General features: G+C 61.6%; 1 protein-coding gene across 1 annotated transcript; it reads left to right on the top strand.

Annotated features, from left to right (window-relative positions):
• Positions 1 to 5,241: 5,241 nt before the first annotated feature.
• On the top strand, positions 5,242 to 6,897 carry GPR142 (G protein-coupled receptor 142). The gene is made up of 2 exons (XM_036339473.1): positions 5,242 to 5,380; positions 6,026 to 6,897. The coding sequence occupies exons 1-2, from the start codon at positions 5,242 to 5,244 to the stop codon at positions 6,895 to 6,897; spliced, it is 1,011 nt and encodes a 336-aa protein (XP_036195366.1).
• Positions 6,898 to 17,155: the final 10,258 nt, after the last annotated feature.

Here is a 17,155-nt window from a genome sequence, read left to right as displayed (position 1 = left end):
TGCCCTGGGCCCCTGAGCAGGGCAGATCCGGCGCCCTCCCCCCACATCTCCCACCCAGCAGAGCTAGTCCTTCCTCTCCCGGGAGGGTTGGGCTCTCCTAGAGCAGGCAAGGGGCTCCAGGCTTACAGACGGCGCTGGCCCAGAGGGTCCCCAGCCCCCTCCCCCGAGCCCCAGGCACAGGCCTCTGCTCTGGCACAGAGCCCTTGGCAGCATCCTGGCTGGGGTACCATGGTGAGCAGGCTGCAGAGGAAGCGCCTGGGAGAGGGAGGGACTAGGCGGCTCAGGCTCCCACCCTCGCCCTCACCCCTCTCCCATTCTGGGGTGGGTCAGCTCTCCAGCGAGGGGGGCAAGGGTGTCAAAGGTACCCTTCTAGAAGGAACCCGCTCATAGGTAACTGGTGTCATTTCTTGTTTTGTTTGTGTGTGGAAGAATGTCCCTGGCACAGTCTAGGGAGGGTGATGGGCTGTGACCGTCATCCCCCCCAAAAAGTCAAGATGAGCTAAGCTGGCAGGGCTGGGCATAAGGCAGGTGCACTCTATCCCGTGTGCCCACCCCTGCCCACCAGCACAGTCTGGGCGTGGGGCCTGGAGATGCTGAGGTGCACACCTGTCCCCCTGCCACCCTCCCGTTAGGTCACCTTCCTCGGCGGCTGCGGGCCTCTAGGTTCCCCTCCTTGTACGGCTTCTCCTCCGAGCTTCTGTCCAACTTCAGCTATAATGCTTCCCTTCCCAGAATTCCAAGGAGACACCCAGCAGACCTGGCACTCCACCCGCCCATAGGGCAGGTCTCCGTGGGCTCGTGCAGAGGAGTGCACTTGTAAAAACACAGGAAAGGCGAGGGGAGGTGGGGTCTGGGGCCTGGGGGAGGGGAGGGAGGGGTCTGGGACTTGGGGGAATGGCTGGGAGGGGGTGTTGTTGAGACCTCACCTTTTTAGGGAGTGAGTGGAGCTTGGCTCAGTCTCAATGAGAGGGACTCCTTAGAGCAGCGGTTCTCAACCTGTGGGTCGTGACCCCTTTGGTGGTCGAACGACCCTTTCACAGGGGTCGCCTAAGACCATCCTGCATATCAGATATTTACATGACGATTCATACCAGTAGCAACATTACAGTTGTGAAGTAGCAATGAAAATAATTTTATGGTTGGGTCACAACATGAGGAACTGTATTTAAAGGGCCAGAAGGTTGAGAACCATTGCCTTAGAGGTTGATGAACAGAAGTGGGGGGCGGGGGGGCTCCCCAGAGATTGGGCTCTGAGTTTTTCCCAAGGCCAGGTCTTGTCTGGGCTGGGTGGGAGCCTGCCCTCCCTTGCTCTCTGGATCCCAGGGACCAGCTGGATGCATCGATTTCCGCCCCTGGCTGGCACAGAGACCCACAGCTCCACCCCCTCTCTGGTGCCTCAGACAGAGCAGGAATTCTGCCTGGCACCTGCCGCATCCGGGTTGGCAGAGATGGAGCTGTCCAGCCGGTGGAAACCCCTTCCGGCTGCCCTGACCTTCATGCCTGGTTCCCCTGGTTGACTCCGCTATCCCTGTCCACTGGCTGCCCCCTGCCTTCCCATGGGCTGCCCCACCGAGCCTCAGTGGGGGGCGGGGGGGGCGGGGTCCAGGCCGCGGGGCAGGGGGGGTGGTGGTGGTGTCCTAGTTCCATGAGAAATACTTTCAATGGGAAAGTTACTGACGAGAAAGAGAGTGATAAAATAGCCCACTGCTCAGGAAATGGTGCTTTGGCCTGCACACCAGCAGTCTTTCTAGAAGCGGGTTCTTTCTAGGAGGGCAACCCGCCTGCACCGCTGCTTTCAAAGCCTCCTGGACGCTGTCAGGTGCACCCAGGTCCAGCTCGAGCTGGATGGTTGGCATTCAGGGGCGCAGTGATTGGAGAGGCCCCAGGATCCCAAGGAGACTGGGGGGTCCCCTCTCATTCCCATCCCTGGAGGCCCCACCTCCTACGGTCTCTAACTCCCGTCCTCCACGGAGCTCCTCTGACGATTTAGGAACCTGGCTTTCTAGGAACAGGCACTCTGTCCTTGCAGTCTGAGGGTTGCTGGAGTGTGTGTGTGTGTGTGTGTGTGTGTGTGTGTGTGTATGCGTGCATGCATGTGTGTGTGTACGTGCGTGTGTGCAAGCATGCATGTGTGTGTTTCCGTGCGTGTGTGTACGTGTTGGTATGCGTGCATGCATGTGTGTGTACGTGTATGCGTGCATGCATGTGTGTGTGTACGTGTATGCGTGCATGCATGTGTGTGTGTGTACGTATGTGCGTGTGTGCAAGCATCTTGGAGCAGAGAGGAAAGAGGCCCTGGGGGAGGGGAGGGAGGGCCCCGGGAGATGGAGGATTGGAAATACTCTCTTTGTTTTGCTTGAGCACCTGGAAACTCCACGATTCCTTGAGAGCCAGTCTGAGGAGCTCTCAAGCTAGAACAATTCCTGCCCAGACGGCTCCTTCCTGCCCAGGACAGAGTGTTTATAACCTAAGCGACTTGGTCTCACGGCCAGGAACAGGCAGAGCCAGGACGCAAAGGCCGCTGCCTTTCGCCCGACCTTTCTTCCCACAACCCCACGCCGTCTGTTCCGGGAAGCGGTCGCAGTTGCCGTAAAGGGCCCCGCTGTGCAAGGACTCCCTGGCGCTGTGAGAGCAACTGCACACTTTTGAGCTCAGGGCAGGGAGAGAGAGTTTCTGAACCTGCTGAATGGGGGGATCGGACGCTGGGCTGCAGTGACACCCCCTCGGAGGGTGGGCTCCAGCCAGCCCTGCCCAAACCGCAGCCCCCCTTCCGCCTGTACCATCTCCCTTCCTGAGCTGGGGTCTCCTCGGACACCGAGCTTGGGGAACGGAGTCACACGAATAACGCACAAGGAGGAATCTTTCCCTGGAGTCACTCACACCATTGAACGCTTCCCCTGAAGCCAGGATGTCCCCTCAGGGGTGGCGCATCCGCTTTACTGCCTCTGCACCCTGTTGTGCTGTTCCCCCGACTTGAATGCCCTTCCCTATCTGAGTGCAGTGGCCTTAACGGAGTTCCTGAGCTTCTCTGAGCCTTGGTGCCCTCTTGTGTGAAATGAAGATACCAGGGTTGGCGAGGGGGGGCGGGGGGGCTGCCAGGGGCGTGGCAGGTGTGGGGATAGAGTGGGTGCTCGGGGAATGGCGGAGCCCCGCACACAGCTGGCCTTGCTGACTCCACTGTCTGTGGCTCCTGCTCACCCAGAGCCTCGGGGTGCGGCCTGGGGAATTCTCTGTCTTCCTGAGAGTTCGCTGCGCTGGGGCTGGGGCCCTGGGTGCTCTTCCTGGGGACCTGAGTGGGTAGTTTCTACTCCAGTCCCCCTACGCCGTCCACGGGACCTGGCCAAAGCCGTGGCCTCTCAGAGGTCTGCAGTGTCGGGACATGGCCACCAGGGGGCAGTAAGAATTCCGTGATTGCTGCAGGGGTGGCCCCGGAGGTGGGAGAGGGGGGAAGGGGGGTGTCACGGTAGTTCCAGCCCCAGAGGAAGGATCTCACTTAGGGAGCCTGGAAGCCGGGCTGCTATGTTCCGTGAGGGGAGTGGGAGGCGAGCGCGGGGAGGATGGCAGACGGGGCCTCGGCTCTCCTCCACGTCACCCCGTCACCCCGTGGGGTCCTGGGTGCCCACTCGGGGCCGCACTGGCCACGCTCCCCGGGGTGGGGGGTGGGGCCTGGCCAGGCGCGGAGCCCAGCCGCTCTGCGCGCTCACACGCCGGCTGGTGTTTATTTGCCAGTGACTGATACTCCTTGAGAGATGGTCCATTTCACCAGCCAGGAAAACAACAGCTTGCGGGGCCACTGCGCCCCGGTTTCCCAGCGCCGCTGGCAGCCTGCTCACTGCTGAGTCCTCTCAGTGGTCACAGGGCCTCCGGACAGCCCCCGGCCTGCAGCCCCCGTGGCCGCCCCCTGGTCCCCACCGCCCGCAGCAGCTGCCGGACCCACTCCTCCAAGCCCAAGGCTGGGCCCGGCCCAGGGTGACCTCGCCTCTCCCTCCCAGCTCTGGCTCCCTCACCCCTCTCTGCAGACCTGCCCTCCACTCTTTGATGCTGGTAGAGTCCGTTCCCCAAGCCCTTCTGCCTTTCCCCAAAGTCGGCCCCGCAGGCGTGCCAGCCCCCGCTGAGCCAGGCGGGTTCCCTGAGTGTTGGGGTGCACGCCCCTGCCCTCTCCCTGAGGTCTCCCTCCCAGCTGTGCACCCGGCCCTGCCTGTGGGCCCCCAGGGATTCGGGTTTGCTCCAGGCCACACTTACTATACAGGCGTCTTCCCCCGAGACTCAGCCCCACCCTTTCCTTCCTCCTCCTCCCTCCTCCCCATCGTCCTACCTCTCTGCCCTGCCGGGCTCAGTGCGGCTGGAAAAGCCACAGGGCAAACAGTTGCTTGGAGAGCTGGCGATGCTGGGAGGGGCCTGCAGAGCCACTCTGGGAAAGCCACAAGGCGACCTCAAATTCAGGACCCAGGAGCCTGAGGCTGGAGAGGCACGAGACAGGTAAAGTGTCCAGCCCTGGGTGGGAGGGGAGAGGCGGGTGGAAGGACAGGTACCGAATACGGAGGCCGGGGCGGGGGAGCTGGGAGGGAATAACGCAGGAAATCACAACTAGAAGGTGAAGCCTAAAGACCTAAAGTGGGGGCTGAGGGGCGCAGGGAGGCCACCTTACCTTCTGGACTCAGTTTCCCCATCGGAAAGCCAGGGCCACCCCAGCTCCCATGTGCTCACCCGGGAAGAGGGTTGTTGAGCGTAGAGAGGAGAACCTGGTACCGGCTCTCCTTGGAGAGGGGCGGCTGTTGAGTGGAGCCAGGCAGCTGCTGTGGGTCACCCTCGGTCATGGTCGCCAGGACACTTAGGAAAATCACAGCCGCTCCAGGCCCTCGACGGACCCTCCGCGCAGCCTGCCCGGAGCCAGGCTGGGGAGCCTGCATGTTCACGGCCGCCCCCTCCTGCTTTCCAGGCTGAGGACCCACCAGGAGCAGCGTGGTGGGGAAACGGTCTCCATGGCAGCCAGACATGCCACCGAGGGCTTCCTCCCATCAGTGGGGAGGCCGGACCACGGAGGGCGGGAGGGCATGTGGGCTTGGCAATGAAGACTGTCCTTTGGCGGGGCCTGATCTGAGGGTCTGCACAAAGCAGGGGCGCATAGAGACCTCAGGGTCAGGGTCAGGGTGGGGCTGCTACCAGGCCAGGCTGGAAAGAGACCAAGTGCTCTAACCCCACGCCCTTCCGCCCTTCCTAGCTGGCCAGCCACGAGTGGCCATGCTGCCCACACCCAATGGCAGTGGGCCGAGCCCGGAGCTTGAAGGCCATTGGCCAAAGACCTCGGAGAGGTCCCCATGTGTGGCTGGTGTCATCCCTACCATCTACTACAGCATCCTGCTGAGCCTGGGGCTGCCTGGTGAGTGGGGAGCTAGGGTCTGGGGTCCTGGGGGGGGTGCCCAGAAATTGGGGTGCTCCTTTGATGAGAGCCAACCCTCTATGCTGTCCCCTGAGGCTCCCTTTGTCTTTAGGGGGGGTGATCTGGGTCTCTGGGGAGCAAAGCTTAGTGGGGAGTAAAAGTGAGGGGCCAGAAGTTGGGGTACTCAAGCTAAACCCGGGATTCACCAGCACAGACAGCCCCCATCCACACCAGCAGTAAGCACGCTCCTAGGACAACTAAATCCTTGCAGGATTCGGGCAAAAGCTCCCAGTCCCGTCCAACGCCTGCAGAGAGCAGAGCTGGGGGGGGGGGGGGGGGGGGCGGATTCAGGAAGGGACAGATGGTCCAGGCCTTGGGAACTACCCGTCCCTGCCTGCCCCAGGGTGAAGTCAGAGGCTGGGAGCCGGGGGGTGGGGGTGGGGGCGGGGGCAGAGTGTGGGTGGACAGGGCAGGGCTGACCTGGTCAGCCTCCTGACAAAATGAGTTTTCAGAAGAGTCTGGAAAGAGGAAAAGAAGCCAGAACAAGCAGGGGGGGAGGCGCGGTGACAGCACCTTGGAAAGCAGGGTCCGCGCGGCCCCTCTAACGCCTCTGACCTCTCCCCCTGGGACTGCGGCTGCCATCAGTCAACGTCCTGACCACAGTGGCCCTGGCCCGCCTGGCCGCCAGGACCCGGAAGCCGGTGTACTACTACCTGCTGGCGCTCACGGCCTCGGACATCGTCACCCAGGTAGTCATCGTGTTCGGGGGCTTCCTCCTGCAGGGCGCCGTGCTGGCCCGGGACCTGCCCCGCTCCGTGGCACACACCGTGAACATCCTGGAGTTTGCTGCCATCCACGCCTCGGTCTGGATCGCCGTGCTGCTCACGTTCGACCGGTACAGCGCGCTGTGCCGCCCCCTGCACCACCGGGCGGCCTCCTCCCCGGGCCGGGCCCGCCGGGACATCTCCATCGTCCTGGGTGCCGCCCTGCTGACGGGCATCCCCTTCTACTGGTGGCTGGACGTGTGGAGGGACCCAGGCCCCCCCAGCACGCTGGACGAGGCCCTCAAGTGGGCGCACTGCCTCACCGTCTACTTCATCCCTGGCGGCATTTTCCTGGTCACCAACTCCGCCCTCATCTGCCGGCTGCGGAGGCGGGGCGGGCGTGGGCCGCGGCCCCGGGTGGGCAAGAGCACCGCCATCCTGCTGGGCCTCACCACCCTCTTCGCCTGCCTCTGGGCGCCCCGCATCTTCGTCATGCTCTACCACCTGTACGTCGCCCCGGTGCACCGGGACTGGCGGGTCCACCTGGCCTTGGACGTGGCCAACATGGTCGCCATGCTCCACACGGTGGTCAACTTTGGCCTCTACTGCTTTGTCAGCAAGACCTTCCGGGCCACCATCCGAGAGGTCGTTCACGATGCCCACCTGCCCTGCATCCTGGGGCCACAGCCAGAGGGCACGGTGGCGGAGCCCGTGCTGAAGCCTCCGGGACTCCCTGAAGGGGCAGAACTGTAGAGGGGGGCCCAGCCGGCGAGCTTGGCAGGGGGCGGGGGCGAGCTCGGGGCCAGTGTACTGGGCCTTCATGGTTGTGTCCACAAAACTTTACCAGCGCCCTACCTTGCAATCTGGGGGCAGAGGGAGAGGCTCCTTCCTTGGGGGGCAGCCCCCCAAGCAGAGGGGAGGACAGTTTACCCAACTCTGGCATTGCTTTACCAGCAATTCCCATTTCCTGAAACAAGGAGGGGGCCCTGCCAGGCACAGGCTAACAGTGCCAGCTGCTGTGGGCATTCCATGATGAGGGACATTTCACCCGGCACATTAGGAAGGCAAAGGTCATGCTGGCTGAATGAGTGAATGAATGGATGAATGAATGAATGGAATAATAGATGGATGGGTGATGGATGGATGAATATGACCTGTTTCCATTTCCTTCTTTAAAAAAATAAATTTTTATTGATTTTAAAGAGGAAGGGGGAGAGAGAGAGAGAAACATCAATGATGAAAGAGAATCATTGATCAGCTGCCTTCTCTCCCCCCCCCCCCCCCACACACACTGGGGATCGAGCCCACAACCTGGACTTGTGCCCTGACCGGGAATTGAACCGTGACGACCTGGTTCATAGGTTGACGCTCAACCACTGAGCCACACCGGCCAGGCTCCCACCTAATTTCCTAGGGCCCACCTCTAATTCCCTAAATTGGTCACGTCTCTGGCTTCAGTGAAAGGAAAGGTACCTCCAGGATTCCTGGGCTGGGGAACCGAATGTGCGGGTGGAGCACCAGGAGAGGCGGTGGGAAAGGGGGTGCCTTAAAGCAGATGCCCCAGCTCTAAGGAGATGCGACCCCTTGGGCGCCAGCCATGCTGGTTTGGTTCCCCTTCACTCCCTCCCTGGAGCCGAGCAGGCTTCCTGGGGGGGCCAGTGTCATTGTTGCCATGACTATGGGAGAAGGAAATGCCCTCTCAGCCCAGGGGCCGGGAGGGACAGCAGGAAGGGAGGACTACCCCGCCCTCGCGCCCACTCCACTTGGAGAAAAGGCCTTTCTCCATCGAAGAGAGGAGGGAGGGGGCTCCTCCGACCTGAGACTGACCTTGGGGGGCTCTGGGGGCCCTGCCTGCCTCTCTAGGGCCCCCTCTCCTGGGGCGGCAGCTGCGAGAGACTGGCAGATGGACCTCCCACCTGCTCCCGCGCTGGGTAAACACATTAGGCGCCGCTTTCTGCTTCCCGGTCAGGCCGAGCTGACCTTCCCCTGCACAGGAGGTGCAGGCCGGCCCCCACCAGCACCCACCCCCTTAATGGGGTCACAGAGGCGAGAGAGCCAGATGGACGCGGGCCTGCAGTCAGTGCACGATCGATGCTCGGCTTTCCCCCTTTTCCTCTCTCCTTCTACCCGGAGCAGGACCGACCAGGAAAGGACATGCAGCCACTCCCAGAGGGAGGAAAAGGCAGGTCCCAGTCCTTCAGCCACAATTCTAAAACCAGGCACGCTCTGAAAACCAGAACGTCTTTCCCGAGTTTGCTACTGACACATCTAGTGGCAAAACCCGACCTGACCCGACAGGAGACGATGAACGGCCGCTGGGATCCAGCCCTAACACCTGGAGTAGCCACACTGGACCTTTCTCTACCCTGAAAAATTCCCAGACCTGAGACACCGCTGGTCCCAGGAGTTCAGAGGAGCATTGAGGACCTGTAAGCCCCCCATTTCCGCCACCGCATGGTCTCGGCTGACCCTGAGTAGATTGAGGGCAAAAGGGCCCCCCGGGGCACACAGATGTGCAGTGGACAGAGTTGATGCACCAGGGCTTCACTCTTGCTTAAGGAGGAAGAGGTGCACGCGAAGGCACCCCTGAGGGAGAAGGGGATGTCCACCCCGCAGCCCCGTCCCAGGGTCCAGCCCTACGGAAGGAGGCTCTGGGAAGGAAGGTGCCTTTTGGTGCAGAACCTAATGGAACACAGCTGGGGAGGGACCTTCTTCCCTCCCTGTATAAAATCCACAGGACCCTGAAGGAGAGGCGCCCCAAACCAGGGAAGACCCTTGTCATGGGAGGCAGCTACGGATGGGCAATGACGGGGCACCTCTCTCAACGGGCAGGTGAGCTGTCCTCAGGGAGACGGAGAGATTCACACGCTGGTTTCTGGTGAAACCAGGGCCTTCCCGAGACAGGTGGGGAGGCTCTGTGGAGGTAGGTGGCGTTCTGCACAGGTGGGGCTCTGAGCCAGGAGAACCCGGGTGTTAATATGAAAGTGACCTCACCTGTTACCTGAGTGTTGCTACCATTCTATGGACACTAGTCTTGGGCCTCTCAGATTTGGAAACCGACGACCTACTTTCCTAATAAGTTGCATCGGTTGACAGTTCCTCTGTAACATTTTGGAGCCCCTTTAGTGAGATGAAGGGGTCGTCGCTGTGATAAGCATGTCCCCGCATGTAAATGAAAAGTCTGATGAAAACTGCTCTTGTTTCTCTGTGCATTTTTATCATTAAGCTCCCAATGGCTTTAGCGAAGGAGGCTGCAGTGGTCCGGGTCCCCCCCCTCTCCTCCAACCCATCTGCTGAAATACTTGGCTAACAGACATCCTTCCTGAAGCTCTTCTTCCTCACAGGCCCCACCCACGGCCCAGTCCAGCCTGTCAGACGCTGTCCAGTCTGTCAGTGGACGGACCGTCCCATCACTAAGTCTTTGTGAACATTGGAGGGCAGTTGTTTCTCAAGCATCTTTCGTGTCTTCCCAAGTGTAGATACGGCTTTTGCTGGTGTGGAAGTTGGTTGACAAGTTCTTTTCTGGTCTCTATATCTGTGTGTGTATTTTTAAAAATGTGTTTTTATTTATTTTTTATTTTTAAAAATATGCTGTTGATTTTTTTTTTTTAAGAGAGAGGAGGGGAGAGGGAGAGAGAGAAACATCAATTGGCTGCTTCCTGTAAGCCTCCCACCTGGGACCAAGACCAACCCTGGTACATGCCGACTGGGAATCAAACCAGCGAACTTCCAGCGCACAGGACGATGCTTGACCACCTGAGCTGCACGGACCAGGGCTCACCTTTCTCTTCTTTGTAGTGGGTGTAGCGAGGTTTAGAGTCAGTCCTGTGTCTTTAGTTTTGTGTGTGTATTTTTTAATTTACACACACACACACACACACACACACACACACACACACACGCAAATATATTAGAAGCCCAGTGCATGGATTCGTGCACCAGTAGGGTCCCTTGTCCTGGCCTGTGCTCTCTCACAATCCAGGACCCCTCAGGGGATGTCGGAAGCCCGGTGAACAGATTCGGCTTGATTCCTGCAGGCCAGGCCGAGGGACCCCACTGGTGCACGAATCCATGCACTGGGCCTCTAGTGTGCATATAATATCTTTGGTTAATCTCTTCCTGCCCTCCCCCCTCCTCCCTTCCCTCTGAGATTCATCAGTCTGTTCCATGTTTCCATGCCTGTGCATTGAGTGTCTGCCCCCTGGTGGTCAGTGCATGTCATAGCTACCAGTCAAATGGTGAAACAGTCACTTAGGGTTATATAGATAGATAGATGATAGATGATAGATAGATAGATAGATTAGATAGATGATAGATAGAGATATACACACATTTTTTAAATTGATTTTAGAGAGGAAGAGAGAAGGAGCATCAATGATGAGAGAGAATCATTGATCGGCTGCCTCCTGCATGCCCCACACTAGGGATCAAGCCCACAAGCCGGGCATGTGCCCTGATGGGGAATCGAACCGGGACCTCCTGGTTCATAGGTGGACACTCAACCACTGAGCCACGGGCAGCTGGGCAGTTTAAACGTGGTCTCCTTTCTTCTCGTCCTCACTCCCCCACCAGTGTTTTTCCCTTGAGGGGCTTCACTGGATTTTCCCTTTTTCTTTTTGTCCAAAAGAAGAGGCAGGCGGGTTGGGTAAAAGGGTCCACAGCTGTTCACCTCTTCCCGGGCGCCAGGGGAGGTGGGGGGAGAAGACGCGATAGACAGGCCTCTTGGGGGGGCGGGGGGACGCGATAGGCCTCTAGCGAATCTGCTGGGGTCACCCAGAGGGCGGAACCACACTTTCTGAATTAAACATCAAGCCCGTTGGTGGGCCAGGTTATAATGTGCTGGAAGCGATAACGGGACAGCCTCTGACATGGGGGTGTCTAGGGAAACTTGGATGCCCCCCCTTCCCCCCCCCCCCCCCCCCCCCCCCGCACTCCCAGCCCTCCCTCCCTTGTAGCCAGCGCTTGAGCAGCTCAGTGAGGCGGACGCCGCCTTCTGCCTGTCGCTACCGTCTCAGACAGCAGGGGGCGCTGCAGGATGGGCAGATGGACCGGGAGCCGGCTTTATGGGAAGGTCCAAGTTACTGCAAAGAAACTGCCCCGAGGCCGGCCCACCGCCAGCGGGGAGCAGCCGGGTGGGAGGGCTCAGCTGTTCCCCTTGTCACCCTCCTCCACCCTGAAGCCACGAAGCCACGTCCATCTGCCAGGCTGCAGCTGCAGTTTGCGGATCATGCTGGCGGTTGGAAAGGTTTCCCAGCGAGCGTGGCACAGTGTGAAGGGCCCTTTCATGGCCCTCCTGCCCCCTCCCTCCTCCCTCCTCCCTCCTCCCTCCTCCCTCCTCCCTCCTCCCTCCTCCCTCCTCCCTCCTCCCTCCTCCCTCCTCCCTCCGCAGGCAGGTCCGGCTGCCCCTCCCCTGGCCTGGGGCTCTGCTGCCTGCCTTTCCCATTAAGGGAGCTTGGCCCGTCAGGGCTCAGAGCCCCCGGAGCCTGGGTCAGTGCCTTGGGTCCCAGTCGCCCCACTCCAGCCCTGTTCCACCTGACCCAGCCCCTGGCCAGCGGGTCCTGGTCATGGCAGCCACCTGGGCATCCTGCCCTCGGAGGGAGCTAGAGCCTTGGCAGCACCCCACACAACAGGGATGGAGGGAAAGGGGCCAGGAAGGTGAGGGAGGGAGACTGCAAACCCCAGTGAGTCATGGGCAGAGCGGGAACCCAGGGCCAGGGTCATCCATGCCTGCCACTGCCCCGGAGTGCCTCCCTCTGGTCACAAGAGGGACGGCCTTTTGCCTGCCCTTCCTTGACTCCCCTGCCCCCCATCCCCGATGGCTCCCCTGACCTTGCCAACCTGCAGCCTAGAGCCTGGGGAAGGGATGGTGGGCCTAGTCCTGGCCATTTGGGGGAAGAAGAAGGGGAGGTGGAGGGCTATTCGCGGAGACTCCCACCTCCTCCAGTCTCAGGCCCTCTCCGGCCTTCTATTTACTAGGAAGAGAGTTGAAAAGGGGGGCCCCTGGGGCGGAGGGGGGCCACCTGCCGGCCCTCCCTCACTCCCTTCAGCTCCTTCTGGAGAAATGGGTTAGGGCCTCACTTAGCCTGTGGCTGCAGGAGATTGGAACAACAGAGCCCACTTGTCCGCCTTTACCTGTGCTGCCTCCTCCTGGGCAGGAGTGGGGGAGGGGAGGAGGAGTGGGAGGGGACACCTGGTCTCTCCACTGACCCTCCCCCCACGGGCACCCCAGAACCCCATCCTCCTGTCCCGGCAGGAGGAGCTGGGCTGGCAGGGGCGCCAATGCCAGCCTCCTCCCTGCAGCCTGCCCTCTCGCTGCTGGAGGGGAGAGAGTTAAGGAGGCCTGCGGTGTTTGTGCCCGGACTCCTCCTAGATGTATATTTAGCCGGCAGGGCATGGCAGGAGAGCAATGCCAAGATGCCCTGGACCAGAGCCTCTGATTGGCCACGCCTCTCGAAGGAGGGTGGGGCGGGCAGGGTGGGGATGGGAGGCGGGGGGGGGGGGGGAGGGGGGCCACGAGGGGGTGGGCTGCTGGGAGAGGATCGCGCAGAGGGAAGCGTCAGGGCATGTGTGAGTTGCGCTAAGGAAGGCTGGGGTTCCAGAGAGGACTGGGAGGCCCGGAGTGGGAGCAGGACAGAGTGCCCCAGTCTTCCAGGGATGTGGGTGGGTTGTAGAGAGCAGAGCTGGGCCGGCCTGGGGGGCAGCCTGCCACCACCTGGGGGAAAGGCTCCGCCTCCCACCCCCGAATCTCCCTCCCTCACTCTGCTGCTAGCGCTGGGCTCTCCTCTTAGCCACCTCCTCCACCCCCTGGCCCCGGGACCCCAGTGTGGGGATAAGCGAAGGCCACCCAAGTGAGGACAAGCCACGGCTCTTGGCGCCGGGCTTTCTGGGCAAGGGGTCAGCCACCATCACCGGCACAGGCAGGAGCCAGAGCTTTCTAGAAGAGCACAGGGAAGGCCTCAGGGCGGCCAATGTGAGGCCGTCCACCCAGGGAGTCTGTGGGGGGGCAACCAGATTTGGGGCGTCCTGTGCGATTGGTGAGAGTGGTTAGGGGTGCACACTTGGCCTTCCCTGCTTGGCCCCAGGCGGACGCAATGGGAAGGATTAGGGCAGCTGTCAGGAATCAAGCCTGGCTGCCTGGGGTCAATCGCTTCAGGGTTATCTGGGCCTCCTGGACCAGGTGTTCGAGATAGAGGTCTGACCTCCGACCTGTCTGAGTCACAGATAACAGGCCGGCTTCCTGGGCCGGTTTCTGCAGGAGACGAGTCCGAGTTCGGCCGTCATCCCCCTGGACATTCAGCCTCTCACCAGCGACCTGTGCGTCATCCCAGCGTTCAGGCAAGCAGGCCAGGAATCCCAGAGGTTGCCCACTGAGCTAAGTCACAGAGCGGGCCGCTGGGCTTGCGCACAACACCCCCCACATTCCCCCCTTCTGAAGGCGAGGCTCCCGCCCCCGTGCCTCCAGCTCCTGTTGTCAAGAAATTTTTATTAAATGAATGAATGTTCGTGTTTATGATCTCCGTGAGGGGAACCAGGTGGAAATGCAAAAAGCGAGTGAGTGCAGGATCCTGGCTGACGGGGCAGCTGTAACCAGAGCGGCACTCTGCTCCCTCCTCCCTGCCACCACCTCTGTGCTCCCTCCTCCCTCCTCCCTGCCACCACCTCTGTGCTCCCTCCTCCCTCCCTCCCTGCCACCACCTCTGTGCTCCCTCCTCCCTCCTCCTCCCTGCCACCACCTCTGTGCTCCCTCCTCCCTCCTCCCTGCCACCACCTCTGTGCTCCCTCCTCCCTTCTCCCTCCCTCCCTGCCACCACCTCTGTGCTCCCTCCTCCCTCTTCCCTGCCACCACCTCTGTGCTCCCTCCTCCCTCCCTCCCTGCCACCACCTCTGTGCTCCCTCCTCCCTCCTCCCTGCCACCACCTCTGTGCTCCCTCCTCCCTTCTCCCTCCCTCCCTGCCACCACCTCTGTGCTCCCTCCTCCCTCCTCCCTGCCACCACCTCTGTGCTCCCTCCTCCCTCTTCCCTGCCACCACCTCTGTGCTCCCTCCTCCCTCCCTCCCTGCCACCACCTCGGTGCTCCCTGTTGGAAGCTGAGACCATGGGCTGAGACAGTCTGGGCCAGTGGGGCCTGGAGGGACCTGCCCCCACCCCCCTAGGGCAGAGCAGTCCGCCCAAGGGCCTGTCTACCCCACTGTTCACTCGCTGGGATAATTGACGGGTTGGGGATTCTGGTCCAGCCTGGCTGAGTTGGAGGGCAGCCAAGGGCAGAGGACGCTTCCGCCCAGGAGCTGGCCTGGGGTACAGCTGAGGGGGAGGAAGGCGGAATCCTAAGGTGGCCCCGTGACCCCCATCCCCCTCCTCACGAGTCACTCCGAGCTTAGGTTCCATTACACAGTAAGAGGGAGAGCCGCCCGCAGGGAGGGGTCAGGTGAGCCGGCCGCAGGTGTGTCCTGTGCTGGCCCCAGGCCCTGCGCTGCACAGCGGCGATGGTGATGGTGACGTGAGGCCCTGGCCCGTAACCCAACACTCCCTATTGTGTCCGCATTCCTGCGCCCAAGAGAGGCCAGGAGTAAGGCCGGTCCCCTGGGTTACCCGCTCAGGTGGGTGTGGGTGCTCCTGCCCGGGAAGAAACAGGAGAAATCGTTTCAGAAAGCGGGTGCTGAGTCAGTGCCCTCTGACCTCAGGGTCACCCTGCGAAGGAAACTGATTCGGGCGAGCCACCGCCACCGCCTCCGTGTCATTGTTGATTTTTCCAAGGGCTTGTCCTGCTTCCTGCTGAGTCAACACCTCGGGGAGCAGGAAGGAGAGGCGTGTTCACAACCTGGTGGAGACCTCTCGCACCCAGAGCCCGGGACCCTGCGTCCACCCGCTCAGGTCACACCAGGCTGGGCCTGGGGCGTCTGAGCCCCCAGGGAGGTGGTGGCCAGGTCTGCCCCCAGTCACAGGCCTGGCCGAGGTGCGCTGCGGGGAGGGGGCGTGGGCAGGGCCTCCAAGTGGCTTCAGACGCTTGGAGTCTCCATCCCTCGCCTCCTCTCTTCCTTCTTTTCTTCCAAAGGTGTCCAGCGGAGGGCTTGGTCCTGGGAAAAACTCAGGGAACAGGAAGCACAGTGTGGCCGGGCGGACAGAGGAGCGGGAGAGAGACAGCAGGGGCTGGAGGGCGCTAAGAGGAAGAAGCCAGGGAGAAAGGGGGCAGCGACCTGTTCAGAAGCCAGAGGGTGAAGAGGAGTCAGGATGACTTGTAAGGCAGCCTGTCCTTCGGCAGAGCCGCGGGCGCCAGATCAGATAGGCAGAGGGCACACTCAGTTCTCCTTATAGACTCGGTTGTGGTTGACTGGGAGGAGAGAGCCCCAGTCCAGGGGCCTCGGTCACCTCCAGGATTCCAGCAGCGGGTCCCGCCCCCACCTGCCCCAGGATGAAGTCCTAGCTCCTCCACATGGCAGCCCTCATGGCGTGGCTCCCGTCCCCCCAGCCCTGGCTTTCCCCATGTCACCCTGACCCTGCTCCGGCCAAGCTGTCGGTGGACCATCGGATTCCCAGCACCTGCTCAGTGCCTGACAAATGGCTGTTTCATCCAGGCCCCGGGAAGTGTGTTCTGGGTGCACATATGGACGAGCCGTCTGGCCCATGAGAGACTTTCCTCTAGGCTCTGGAGCTTGGAGCAGGGCCCACATCCCGTCCATGCACACCGACCGGGCCCTTGCATGGCCCGTGCTGTGCTGGTCCCAGGCAGCGGCTCTGCAGGCTCCTCTGGACCCCAGGAATGGAGGGCTGCCTGGCCCTTCCCACCCGCACCCCTGTTCCTGCAGAGGACCCCATGTGTAGCCTTCTGTGGGGTCCTGGAGAAAAGGAAAAGCCACACATGGCTTCACAAAGGAGCTTTGGATTGAGCTGTTCAACCGCCCAGGCAGGCGGGAGAGCAGAGGCCGAGGGGGGGCCAGCCCGGGGGGTGGGGTGTGCACAAAGGTAGATCTGCTCCGAGGAGCCCAGGGCAGAGGCCTGCAGCTAAGAAAACATGTTTAGTGGTTTCTGCTGTGGGCACCTGCATTCCTGAGTCACTGAAGGGGAGATGGCCCCAGGTGTGGGGGGGGGGGGCAGGGGGGCGCCCCACCTGGTCTTGCCACAAGGAACAGGCTTTGAAAGGAGTCAGACACACTAAAGAAAGTGCTGGGAGCGTGTTAAGGGCAGATGCTTATAGAAGCCGGGAGCCAGCAGACAGGCCGAGGCTGTGGTGAGGAGGTGCCGTGGCGAGGCCAGGCCAGAGGCGATTGCAGGAGGCACAGTGGGCAGGGCCTCCATTCCTCCCCCCCCCCATCCCCCGCCCCTGCCCTCCCCCGTGGTGGGCCATCTGTGGGGGACGAACCCAGGGCCACCTCTCTGGGCTGGCACCATCTGGGTGGCCAGGAGGTGAGCCAGGGAATGCCCGGGGAGCAGCCAAGTGCTGAAATCACTGTACCCAGACCTGCCCTTCCCTACGAGGGGGTGTGAGGGGGAGAGGCCAGAAGCTAGGAGGCTGGGGAGCTCTGGAGCTCCCTCCGGGCGTGAGGCCTGAGAACAAGGGTGGGGGTGTTGGGGAGCGAGAGCAGCAAGGGCCTGTGCCTCCCCCACAGTCCCCTTCCTCTTCTGCCCCCTGGGTTTAGGTGACCAGGAGACCCTGGGAATGGCAGAGTCGCAAGATAAAAGGAGCCGGAGTCCCTGAGTCACTGTGCGGAGGAAAGCCCCGGACCCATCAGGAACGCCCGCGCGGGAGTGTTAACTGAGTAAGAAATCCGTTTCCGAGGCGTCGGGACCATTCTACACTCGGGGGTCTGCGTGTTCCTGCTTCTCAGCCTCCCCTTTGTAACACCACCCGCCCCCCCACTTGGCCGTCAACTCGAACCGAGTTGCACAAGGTGCTGACTGATCCGGGCCGAGGCCTGTATTTCACTCCCTGCCGGCTCCCGCCCTGCCTGGTTCACACAGTCCGCTTGCTCCGCCGTTGGCTGACTCAGCTGGCCCGGGCCACCATCCATCTGCT

This window comes from Myotis myotis, unplaced genomic scaffold (genome assembly GCF_014108235.1).
Source record: "Myotis myotis isolate mMyoMyo1 unplaced genomic scaffold, mMyoMyo1.p scaffold_m19_p_17, whole genome shotgun sequence".
Classification (NCBI taxonomy): domain Eukaryota; kingdom Metazoa; phylum Chordata; class Mammalia; order Chiroptera; family Vespertilionidae; genus Myotis; species Myotis myotis.
The sequence above is the reverse complement of the archived record's forward strand: the minus strand, read 5'-3'. Positions and strand labels throughout refer to the sequence as shown.